The sequence below is a fragment of the Polypterus senegalus genome, chromosome 6 (assembly GCF_016835505.1).
Source record: "Polypterus senegalus isolate Bchr_013 chromosome 6, ASM1683550v1, whole genome shotgun sequence".
In the NCBI taxonomy this organism is placed as follows: domain Eukaryota; kingdom Metazoa; phylum Chordata; class Cladistia; order Polypteriformes; family Polypteridae; genus Polypterus; species Polypterus senegalus.
Window position 1 is genome coordinate 2,369,732 of NC_053159.1, and position 12,870 is coordinate 2,382,601.

The 12,870-nt window shown below is 43.5% G+C and overlaps 1 protein-coding gene across 30 annotated transcripts in view; it reads left to right on the top strand.

The window, feature by feature from the left end:
- The window catches only part of clasp1a (cytoplasmic linker associated protein 1a), a 317,477-nt gene that overhangs the window by 181,578 nt on the left and 123,029 nt on the right, over positions 1 to 12,870 (top strand). For all 30 annotated transcript variants that reach the window (XM_039755243.1, XM_039755255.1, XM_039755246.1 and 27 more), the window contains 9 exons: positions 1,720 to 1,796; positions 2,431 to 2,523; positions 4,001 to 4,146; positions 4,901 to 5,036; positions 5,433 to 5,503; positions 5,627 to 5,686; positions 7,935 to 8,012; positions 8,227 to 8,394; positions 12,314 to 12,363. In XM_039755243.1, coding sequence (XP_039611177.1) covers positions 1,720 to 1,796; positions 2,431 to 2,523; positions 4,001 to 4,146; positions 4,901 to 5,036; positions 5,433 to 5,503; positions 5,627 to 5,686; positions 7,935 to 8,012; positions 8,227 to 8,394; positions 12,314 to 12,363 — 879 coding nt within the window. The remainder of the gene's footprint in view (positions 1 to 1,719; positions 1,797 to 2,430; positions 2,524 to 4,000; positions 4,147 to 4,900; positions 5,037 to 5,432; positions 5,504 to 5,626; positions 5,687 to 7,934; positions 8,013 to 8,226; positions 8,395 to 12,313; positions 12,364 to 12,870) is intronic.

Genomic DNA, 12,870 nt, shown 5'->3' on the forward strand with positions numbered 1-12,870 from the left:
CACATGTTGCAGTCAGGACAGTTGAAGTGGATTACTTTGCTCTCTTAAAATGTATTTTTTCTGCAGTTGGTGTGATAACCAGGGGCACACCTGCCAACCTGGCCCGACACAAACAGTCAGAGACGCCAGTTCTGTCCAACAAAAGCCCCTTTATTTAGTGACAGGAGTCCAGAGCAGTCTCCGAGGACTTGATACCCACAGTCAGCAGTAATGTAATGCCACTGTCCCTTTCTGCCAGAGCCCTGCGGCCCCCTTCCTTCACCCACCTCCTCCCGATTCAGGCTCCCTTCAGTGGGGTAGCTGGCACCTTTTAGGAAGACGCCGAATTACTGAAGCCCAAAGTAGGGCTCTGCAGCTCCACCTGGTGGCATCCCTGGAAACCAACAGAGCAGAGTCGACCAATGCCAAGTCCCAAATAGCCTTGTGGGACTGAGGGGGGCTGTCAAACAGCAGTTTGGGGGGAGATCATGCTCTTCATGAGTCATCTCCCCCTGTCCTTCCATTATGGAGGCGTCCCAGTAAGGTAATGGCACCGGCCACCATCTGTCTCAGAGGGTAGAATAGCCTGAGCCTGATCCGTGTGATTGATGCGCCCCTTGTGTCGTTATGGGGTACCTCGGCTCAAAGCTTAGTGACTTCCACCTTTTTCCCTAACACAAACATTGACAGTTGCTGCATTGTGAACAGAGCTTAGGGGGGCGAACATCTTTCTTGTTCTTCAACTTGGTCACAATCATTTTGTCTTTTTGCCGCCCACCTCCTGGCACCACGGTGAACCTACAGGTGGCGGAATTTACCAGTCAGATCCCGGCAGTTCAGTCGTAGAGTGGCATGTGCAGCAGTTTCTCCGTCCGTGTCAACGTCTGATGACTTGTTCACATTGCCGTCACTGTCACTCGATTTACTTTCCTTTTGTTCTAACAACTGTCTTCATAGTTTCTCATTTGCATGTCATTGAAGTCTCCACCCCCACTCATGAATATTGATGAGTTACATTAGAGTGGCAAAGCACATGCAAATAACTTGCGATCTTCTGAAGCATAATGTTATTTTAGCCACCAGATGGCAGCAGAGTGCTGTCCCGAGAGTGTTTCAGGTTTAACCCTTTAGGGCCAGAGTTTGACTCGAGCTTAACCGTAATTACATAGAATTCCAAACCCAAGTCACACTTGGGGTGAGCGCTGAGGAGATTAACAGCGTTGGCAATTGTGACGTCATGCATTATGGTGCAGATGATGTCGTTGCCAACAATGAAGTGAAAGAAGAAAAGCAGCAAATGCTAAATGACTTCATGGCAACACCGCCAAACAAACAATAAGAAAATAACAATGGAAATATCCATCCATCCATTATCCAACCCGCTATATCCTAACTACAGGGTCACGGGGGCCTGCTGGAGCCAATCCCAGCCAACACAGGGCGCCAGCCCACCGCAGGGCAACAATGGAAATAATCCTAATAAAATGAAAAAACAACCAGACAAGGCCCAAGGACTCAAAAACAGATTCGTGGTGAAGGTCAGGCGTCTGTGAGGAATCACCAGGCCTCAAATGGCTTTGCAGAAGTCGGGTTTAAGGGAAGTCTCCCTTTTCATCTTGGAGAACTTACCATGGTGGCAGTCGAGCTTGTGAGTGAGCTCTCCTGGAATTGTGTTCACTATTAAAGGCGCTATATAAGATAAAGCTGGTTTAAAGGGCTGATTGTGCGTTTCTACTGCAGGAAAAGAAGGAGCTGCTGCCGGCGCAGTCGACGAAGAGGACTTCATTAAGGCCTTTGACGACGTGCCAGCGGTGCAGGTAGGCCTTCTGAACCAATCGACTCATCTCACACGGGGCGGCCGGCACTGACTTGAGCTCCTGTTGATTCAGCTCAGTATGTTTGGAGCTTAGCCTGATGAAAGATGCAGGGAGACGATGATGTGGTGTATTTCTGAATACTTGAATTCAGTATCGGTACACACTTCAGTTCTTGTGTTTTCTTTTCTCACCATTTATCTTTCAAAGCTCCATCAGTAAACTGTTTCTTCATTGCTGTAGCACCTCACGCCTCAGACGCTGTGAGAGGAGTTGTAGAAACTCCAGGGATTGACACTGGAGCCCCCAGAGGTTTATATTCTCCATTGACGCTGCTGACCGGGTTTTTATTTTCCACTCCACTGTCGTCAAACTGATTGGAGTTCAGCAAGTGATCAATGGACAGAAAGTGCTACCTTGGTGTCTTCATGCACTCGCTGAGTAATTAAAAAATGTCTACATTGACAACTGCAGTTCACCTGAGAGCTCATCACAGCACTCTGTGTGTCGGCCCTCAGTGACGAGCGTTACATAGAAATGAAACTAAAGTAGAGCAGACTGTGTGTGTCTGACCGGCCAGCCGGCCGTCTGTCCTACGCCTTGGAGACTCTTGAGTGAAACGTTCTGTGTGTTTCAGATCTACTCGTACAGGGAGCTCGAGGACTCCATGAACAAGATCAGAGAAATCCTGTCAGACGACAAGCACGACTGGGAGCAGAGAGTCCTGGCGGTACGTATGGCGGCGGAGATAAATGAACACGTTAATGGAGCACTGGGGCTGAAAAGATCACACGGCACCTGTGATTTAGTAAAAGTTAATCCATTAATCTGCTGGGGACCAAGAAATGGAGTTAGACAGAAATACATTATAAATATGCAGTATGTAGATAGATAGATAGATATATGGAAATAGGAAAGGCACTATATAATAGATAGATAGAGTGAAAGGCACTATATAATAGATAGGTAGATAGATAGATAGATAGAGTGAAAGGCACTATATAATAGATAGATAGATAGATAGATAGATACAGATAGATGTGAAAGGCACTATATGATAGATAGGTAGATAGATAGAGTGAAAGGCACTATATGATAAATAGATAGATAGATAGATAGATAGATCGATAGATAGAGTGAAAGGCACTATATGATAGATGGATAGATAAATGTGAAAGGCACTATATGATAGATAGGTAGATAGATAAGGCACTATATAATAGATAGATAGATAGAGTGAAAGGCACTATATGATAGATAGATAGATAGATGTGAAGGCACTATATGATAGATAGGTAGATAGATAGAGTGAAAGGCACTATATGATAGATAGATAGATAAATGTGAAAGGCACTATATGATAGATAGGTAGATAGATAGATGTGAAAGGCACTATATGATAGATAGGTAGATAGATAGAGTGAAAGGCACTATATGATAGATAGATAGATGTGAAAGGCACTATATGATAGATAGATAGATAGAGTGAAAGGCACTATATGATAGATGGATAGATAGAGTGAAGGCAATATATGATAGATAGATAGATATATGGAAATAGGAAAGGCACTATATATGTATGAAACACACTATAGAATAGATGGACAGAGAGAGTGAAAGACGATAGATAGATAGATGGATGGATGAAAGGCACTATATAATACGATAGATAGATAGATAGACAGACAGATGTGAAAGGCACTATATAATAGATAGACAGATGAAAGGTACTATATAATAGATAGATGGATAGATAGATAGAGAAGCATAATAAATACATCCATACCAGTACTTTGTGACCAAGTGAACAGACCAGGGATGCCACCAGAGAGGTCGGGATGCCAGGATGTATATATATATATATATATGCAAACTCATTTTTTAATGGTTATAACTGTTTTATTGTAATGCAAATTTCTGGATATGAATGCAATTTCATTCTAAAATTCTAAATTCTAATTCTAAAAGTCGCCTGTTGCTGAATGTTCTTCTCATGCGGTGGTTTTAGTTCTTTAGGAACTTGTTTTGAATTTCTGCCTTCTTGACTCGTTCCTCTGCTGTCTTGTTTCGTGTCATTGCAGGACTCAGAGACACAAAGAGTGATCAGTAAAAATAAAGAAATGAATGGACTTTGCTTCTTTTCTTATTCATATTTGTTTCTTTCCTGTGTTAAACTAACCCTGTTTGGTTTCCTGATTGATTTGCAGCTGAAGAAAGTGCGCTCTCTGCTGATTGCTGGTGCGGCAGATTATGAAGGCTTCTTACAACAACTGCGACTTTTAGATGGGGCTTTTAAATTGTCCGCTAAAGACCTCCGGTCACAAGTAGTTCGGGAAGCCTGCATCACTCTAGGGTGAGTTAAGTGTTCTTTATTATTGCTAAGAAGTTGAATTTGGATGTCAAGTGCTAATCTTTCAAAGCGACGTAATCATTTGAAGGGCGCCCACATACCTTTGGCCGTGCAGCTCAGCTCTGTGAAGTTCAAGCTGCTGCTTGTGCAGTGCCTGCCTGCTCATCACTGGCTTTGTCCTGCTGGTCTTGAGAAGGTGTTTAACTACAAGAGCACAAGGAGAACATACTGATGAGCACAGACAGAACTGTAGGAAATAAAACTTGGGTCCAGGCGGTGCGCGGTATCATATACAGTATTTACAAAATCGCTGTACAATGAACTGGCATAGCGAAAAACGTAACGGTAAGCCCACAGGATTCGATCACATCATGCATTTGTGAACTTCTCTTCACTGGATACACCTTACCTCCCATTTTCTTTTTCATTGTGAAGTTACATTCTGTTGCCTTTCTTTATCAGACATTCTGGCACGGACAATATATAAATAAATGTATTATTTTTATTATTACTGTCTTGTCTGAAGGCCATTTGCTTTTTGTTCATAGCACATTCCTGCCCTCTGGTGGACACTGGGTGGCATTACACCTTAGCAGAGGCACAGATGCCAGGCTAATGCACATCTTACTACTTTATATAGAAATTATGACTATTTTTTTAAATGAAAAAATGTTTATCCAAATCATCAATTGCAGCTTTTCATTGGACAAATCCTCTTTTTAATGAGATTTTATTTTATTTTGTTTTATTATTTCAGGCACCTTTCATCAGTTTTAGGGAACAGATTTGACCATGGTGCGGAAACAATCATGCCAACTCTCCTTAATCTTGTCCCAAATAGTGCCAAAGTCATGGCCACGTCTGGCATTGCTGCTATACGGTTGATTATACGTGTAAGTACAGACGTGAGTTATGAGGTCTTGTGGTGGGGGGTCGATTCTGCGTAATGAATCGCGATGATTTTTGATGGTGTTTGCCGCAAGGCTGACTTTATAATCAAATGTCGATGGTGTTATTGGTCAGGATGTCTTGTTTCATTTGGATTGTGGTGTTTTTTCTGTGTTTATCTGAGAACTTGGACTTACAGTTTGGGCGGGAGAAGGCAGATCATCTTAACCTGCCATACTATGTTGCCTTATTCTAATGGCATGACTAAAACTGGCAGGTCCAATGACAGCGACTTGAATATCATTTGAGATGTAAACGGCCTGTCAGAGCCGTGGCCGGTGCGTACGTCGCGTGTTCATTTTTGCAGGTTGACTTTTTGTTTTGTGCTCTTCTTTTCTCAGCGCACACATTATCCCCGACTAATCCCAATAATGACCAGTAATTGCACTTCAAAGTCAGTGGCTGTTAGAAGGTAAGCTCAGGTCACCTCGATGACAGCGTCCTGTCACCTTTAAACAAAGTGCTTGTGATGCTAGTGTCACGACGGCTGATGTGTGTCGTGTCCTCTTCTGACTTGTCGTGTGTTTCCTTTAAGGCGCTGCTATGAATTTTTAGATTTACTTCTGCAAGAATGGCAGACGCACTCATTGGAGAGGTAAGAAAACAGCATGCGGGCTACGTCTGGGATGGTTAGGGTTTGGTTTCAATTCTTCATCTTTTGTAGCAGCTTGTTTTTCTTTTAGGGGCTTTTTTATGGTGTAGAATTTTATTTTAGGTTTTTAATTAATTGATTACATTTATGTAGCACCTTTGTCACTTCTCCTTGTGCTTTACATAGAGAAGAGGGGAGCCACTTCAACCACCAGGATGATACGATGTCAGCCATTTTGCGCCAATCCGCTCACCACATATTAGCTGCTAGATGGTCAAAGGGTGAGCGAGACAGTCAGCCATTAAGGGACAGGGGTTGATTAGGGGGGGGGCAGATTGATCAGGCCTGGGTGGGCAATTTAGCTAGAATATCGGGTTACACCTTAACCCTTTATAAAAGACGGCCAGAGATCATTAATGACCACAGAGAGTCAGGACCCCGGTTTTACGTCTCATCTGAAAGACGGCACCATTTTTACAGTACAGCATCCTTGTCACTTCACTGGGGTGTTGGGATCCACACACCGACCGCAGTCGCAGTCGTTGGGTTTGTCACATCAAACGATTGGCTTTACAGGTGCGTGCCACCGACTGGCTACAATCATGTAAATGAGGGGTACCATGAAAATCACAGGAAAAGTCGTCTAACGTGACAGAGCCATAAGGTTTGCAGATGATACTAAACTAGGAGGAGTAGCAGATAATAAGGAACCTTCTGAATCGTTATAGAAGGACCCCAACAACTTGTTTTTTTAAAAAAGATGACATTTAATGTCAGTTAATATCAAGCATTACACGTAGGAAGTAAAAATGTGAGGTTTGAATACACAACAGGAGGTCTGAAACGTGAAAGTGCGCCTGGGAGTCACAGTGGACTTCGCACCACCACAAGAGTTGGAAGTCAGCCCTAAACTTGACTGGAAGCCAGTGTAAAGACGTGAGGACTGGGGTTATGTGGTCGGACAATTTCTAGTTTTTGTAATGACTCTTGCAGCAGCATTTTGAAGTAACTGAAAGCTGCACACGGAACAGTTTGAACAGCCAGTGCATAACAAATTGCAATAATCTAAATAATTGACCTGCTAGAAATAAACACATGAATTATTTTCCATGTTTAGAAAACATCATCATTTTCCAGTACTTATAAGGTGGAATACAAAGGTTTTAGATTGTTTTTTAAAGACGTCCTGATGTCAAAGGCGACGCCTAAAGTGCGTGCAATTCAGTCAAACTAGTCTTTAGAGCCACTGAGTTAAAAAGTGGCAGAGTATTATTGTGGTGTGTAAATAACGTTTGTGTTTTTTATGCGTTCAGTTTGTGTTTATCCACTCTTTCATTTCACTGATGCAACTGAGGAAACACACCATCAGGGAAACATCAGTTGGTCCAAAGCAGAGGTGCTCAGCCTTTCTGGCAGGTGGACCCGTTTCAAAAGGTTAATGTTTTAGGGAGTGGAAGCCTTTGGTCTCCTCTTAAAGTTTCGAGCTGCACATTAAATGGCGATCGATTGTCCTTCCTTGGTGTTTCGAGACGCTCGTTTAATGACTTTTTTATATCATCACACACTTCAGGGTTTAGTACAGGAAGAGCTCAGCGGACGGGCCATTTTACATAGTGGACTGGCATTTATATTATGGCCTGGCCTGACGTTTTGCGGACTGGCAAAGAATTTCTACGGACTGGTGGTTGAGAGATATTGGTCTAAAAGAAAGGTATAGTTGGGTACATTGCAGTAACACTTTACAAATACATATTGTAAACTTAGTTTATTGTAAATGTATTATTTCTTTTTTAGGATACATGTAGGCGGCTGTGTGCTTATGTATTAGTTTTGAGGCTGTAACGCTTGAGTTGCAGTATTTAACTCCTGAATCGCATCAGAGATGATTTACTAGCTGGCGAGGGTCTCTGGTCTGAGTGTTGGCAGCCTGGCCACTTGATTCTCATCCTCAGCACTGGCAAATAGAGCAGACACGGAGGTCAGCTTATTTGTGGTTGACAAAGGGTTAAATCTGTGGAGGCGCCGGAGTCCTCTTGTGGCCGTTTCTATAGCAACAATCTCCTGAGCCCAAAGCCCCTCACCTGTTCCATTGATGGCGTTGAGGGGTAAAGCTGACCTGCCACATGACGGCTGATTGATAAGCCTAAATGTCACGAGGCTGACATCTTGTGGAAACGTTCTCCTTGTGTCACTGCCAAGTCCCCCTCTGCAGAACAGATGGAAAGATCAACCCTGCTCTCTTCTCCTCCAGGCACTTGTCTGTTCTGACCGAAACGATCAAGAAGGGCATCCATGATGCGGATTCTGAAGCCAGATCTGTAGCCAGAAAGTAAGTGCAATTGTTACACACAACTTGTCCCTTTACTGTGGCATCTTAAAGAACGTTCATCCTGGTAACTACAATGGATACGACTGTCCCGCTGTTTCACTAATTTTCATCACTTTTGTTGTATTTGATGTTCTTCTTCTTTTAAAGATGGACGTTCAAGTCTTGTTCCTGAGTTTGTTATATCTGACTTACTTTGTTTTTTGTTTTCTTCAAGATGTTACTGGGGCTTTCATGGCCATTTTAGTCGAGAGGCTGAACAACTTTTCCATTCTTTGGAATCTTCATACCAGAAGGCCTTACAGTCACATTTAAAAAATTCAGACAGCATCGTGTCCCTGCCACAATCGGACCGATCTTCGTCCAGCTCACAGGAAAGCCTCAAGTAAGTGCAAGTGGACATCAGAGCTGCCAAGGGGGGGCTCAAAAACGTCATTAGAATCACTCCAGGGTATGGAATTTGGTATTTGAAATACACTCACCTAAAGGATTATTAGGAACATCTGTTCAATTTCTCATTAATGCAATTATCTAATCAGCCAATCACATGACAGTTGCTTCAATGCATTTAGGGGTGTGGTCCTGGTCAAGACAATCTCCTGAACTCCAAACTGAATGTCAGAATGGCAAAGAAAGGTGATTTAAGCAATTTGGAGCGTGGCATGGTTGTTGGTGCCAGACGGGCCGGTCTGAGTATTTCACAATCTGCTCCGTTACTGGGATTTTCACGCACAACCATTTCTAGGGTTTACAAAGAATGGTGTGAAAAGGGAAAAACATCCAGTATGCGGCAGTCCTGTGGGCAAAATGCCTTGTTGATGCTAGAGGTCAGAGGAGAATGGGCCGACTGATTCAAGCTGATAGAAGAGCAACTTTGACTGAAATAACCACTCGTTACAACCGAGGTATGCAGCAAAGCATTTGTGAAGCCACAACACGCACAACCTTGAGGCGGATGGGCTACAACAGCAGAAGACCCCACCGGGTACCACTCATCTCCACTACAAATAGGAAAAAGAGGCTACAATTTGCACGAGCTCACCAAAATTGGACAGTTGAAGACTGGAAAAATGTTGCCTGGTCTGATGAGTCTCGATTTCTGTTGAGACATTCAAATGGTAGAGTCAGAATTTGGCGTAAACAGAATGAGAACATGGATCCATCATGCCTTGTTACCACTGTGCAGGCTGGTGGTGGTGGTGTAATGGTGTGGGGATGTTTTCTTGGCACACTTTAGGCCCCTTAGTGCCAATTGGGCATCGTTTAAATGCCACGGGCTACCTGAGCATTGTTTCTGACCATGTCCATCCCTTCATGACCACCATGTACCCATCCTCTGATGGCTACTTCCAGCAGGATAATGCACCATGTCACAAAGCTCGAATCATTTCAAATTGGTTTCTTGAACATGACAATGAGTTCACTGTACTAAAATGGCCCCCACAGTCACCAGATCTCAACCCAATAGAGCATCTTTGGGATGTGGTGGAACAGGAGCTTCGTGCCCTGGATGTGCATCCCACAAATCTCCATCAACTGCAAGATGCTATCCTATCAATATGGGCCAACATTTCTAAAGAATGCTTTCAGCACCTTGTTGAATCAATGCCACGTAGAATTAAGGCAGTTCTGAAGGTCAAACACCGGATTAGTATGGTGGTCCTAATAATCCTTTAGGAGAGTGTATGTCAGGGAATTTTTTTTTTGTTTTTTTTAATACGTAGGTTGCTATTTGAAGAAGTCGTATTTGATTGAGGTTACAAGAAGTGACCAGAGAGCCCAAGACTTCACGTTTATTACAAAAAATAATACGCTTGAGTTTAGCATTTTAGTTGTCTCGCTAGTTAATTGCTCATTTTAGTCTTAACAGTTGCATTGACAGTTTTTAATGGCTGCTTATCTATCTATCTATTATATAGTGCCTTTTATCTATCTATCTGTCTATCATGCCTGTCTGTCTGTCCGCTTTGCACAAGTGAACTACTTAATGGATTTAGATTGGGTTTTTTTGTAGAATTTGCTTGAACATTCCGTTGATTTCATGACTTTCTCATCACACTAAGTATCATAGTTCACTTGTGGTGCCAATTTATTACCGCGAATCCCAGGGAGACTCATCGGACTGCGGGGTCCACCTGAGTCACGCGTCTGCCTCGGGGCGTAACCTTAACTCCGCTTAGTTAGCGAATGAGAGAACTGCTTAATGGATTTAGATTTTTTTTTTCCTATAATTTGCTTGAACATTCCAGTTGATTGTTTGACTTTCTCATCACACTAAGTATTAAGTTTGACTGCGGCAGTGATTTATTCACGCTAATCTGAGGCATGCAGTGGGCCGAGAGGAGGGAGAGGCGTGTTGTCAGGAGTGGGGAGCCGGGCAGGGTGCTGCTCACTGTCCTGTTTCACTACTATGTGGGCGGAGCCTCAAGGGACGGGTAGTGTGTATGTATATATATGTATATATATATATATATATATATATATATATATATATATATATGTATTGTGGACATTTGGGGGCGCTGTTGCCCCGTGAAACCCAACAGACAGATGCTCTAACACAATTGTAAAAGCACTAAGAAGATTTTTTAATTTTCTTTCATCAAAATTGCCCTCACAACACCACATGCACTGAATACACAATAAATATAAAATCATTTCTCTTCTCCCAGCAGCCCTGTCACACTCTCTCCCAACTCTGGCTCCCTTGCTGGGTCTCCACTAGTCCTTTGTCTAGTCCTTGACTCGGGAAGTGCTTCTGTCCTTCCATCCCCATGACTTTGGAGTACTTCCGGGCTATAAGGGAAACAAAAATCCCCACGTCTCCCTGCAGCGGCACCCATGGTACCCAGCAGGGCTATGAAGCCAAACTTCATCTCCCATTGTGCCCTGCGGGAATCTGGGGCACCGCTAAGCTGCAGGGAGGTTGCCATCTAGCGTACTGGGTGTGTCGGCTGTCCATCACTATATATATATATATATATATATATATATATATATATATTTATATATATATATAATATAAAAATATCCAATGCCTATCTGTATGTCTGTCCATTCTTCACGAGAAAACTACTTAACGGATTTAGATTGGTTTTTTTCTATAATTTGCTTGAACATCCTGGTTGATTTTACGACTTCTCTCACTGCTCTAAGTCTCATTGAATCCAAGAGAGAGGCTGCGGGACCTCAGGAGCAGGGAGCCGGACGGGACCCTCCTCACTCACGCGTCAGCCTCCATTTGAGTCGCTCTGCCTCTCGCCACGTGTTGCCTCCGCTCAGCTAGCCATACCCATTTGTTCAGCAGACATTATCATCTACAGATTGTTAAGGAGTAACGTTTGATGTTATTGAGAGAGAGATCAGAGCTCCACGTGCTTTAGAGGGTAGCTGCTCATTGGCAGAGATAGCATGGCCACGCGGGGGCCGCTCTCCCATCAGAGCTGAACACGATCAGATACATTGCCAACATTTGACGTTGGAGGGTACCTGCCTTCTGATTGGCCAGAATTTCATTTTTTTTTTTGTTTATTAATTTTTAAAGTTTCTCCCGTTTCACTACTACGTGGGCGGAGCCGCTGGGGACAGCTAGTTAGCAATATGAGGCAGTGACACACTTGTCACCATGTACAGTACACCTGTGTGTGTTCACCTGGTTTAACGAAGAGAACAAAGTGAAGGACTGAGAATTACTCACCTGCTTCTAGCTAAGATGGTGGCCTAGGATATAAGAAGGAGCTGACGTGGGCGAATAAAACCACAAACAAATCATAAAATTAAAGAACATCTCTTAGAGATTTGGTTTCTAATTAAGCAATGTGACCCTTCAGGACCGAGTCTGTCTACCCCAATTTAATGGGGTCAGCCTGGAAATGTCTTGAGAGGAGCCTGCAGTTGGTCTTACAAGAAAATGAAACTGCGCTTGAAGGAGATGTGAGTTGGTAGCCATTTAGTGTGTGACCCCCTCCCTGGTCGTTATTTGTGTCTTCTGCACGTTCTCACTACCTCTGCATGGGTTTTCCTCCCAGCTCTCCAAAACCTGGTGGTCAGCAATGGACTGCCTGTCACCCCTAAAAGGGGGCTCCTCACGTCACTCAACTGTAGGAGCAGAATTATCAGCCATGTGCTCTGCGTTGCTGCGCCGCGTGACCCTGAATTGGATTCATTGACAGAAAATGTTTTCATATTCTGATCTTGTGGGCCCATCAAAATATTGTCAGAAATCTGGTTTAGAAAGCATTCACTTCATTGAACGTTATCTGCCATCCATTCTAATTGTTGTTTTCTCCTTTTCTTTCTGTCAGCCGTCCATTGTCTACAAAGAGAAGTCCAACTGGAAGCAGTGTGTCCAGAAGTAAGTCATACATTTTTTTAATCGTCCGTTTAACGGTTACTTTTATTGTGAAGTGTTCTGACAAAATTGCAAGGTAAGTGTTCAATTATTTCTAAATGACACGTCAAAGCATAAAAAACTAGTGCACTGTATTGGTCTCGTCAGTTTAGATAGACGGTGTGAAAGAGCAGCCCGGACACAGACAGACATGGAGACCGCCAGAAGTCCAAAGACACACAGCACATCACAGCTTTTTCTGCTCTCTTCTTCTGCCACCTCCACTCCTCTGTCACACGCTCTGAACTCTTCCACCCGACTCTGGCTCTCCGAATGTCCCTTTTATGATGTTCTCCGGGTGCTCCATGATGATTTTCCGGCAGCACTTCCTGTCTATGCAGTCCATGGCTCTGGGACCATCCAGGCGCCCCCATAGTGGTGCAGGGACCAATCAGAACTGACGTGCATTGCTGAAACTGACGGAATTTACACTTGTGGTGCAGCGGTGGCCGAACAAACGTGGGAGCTTTG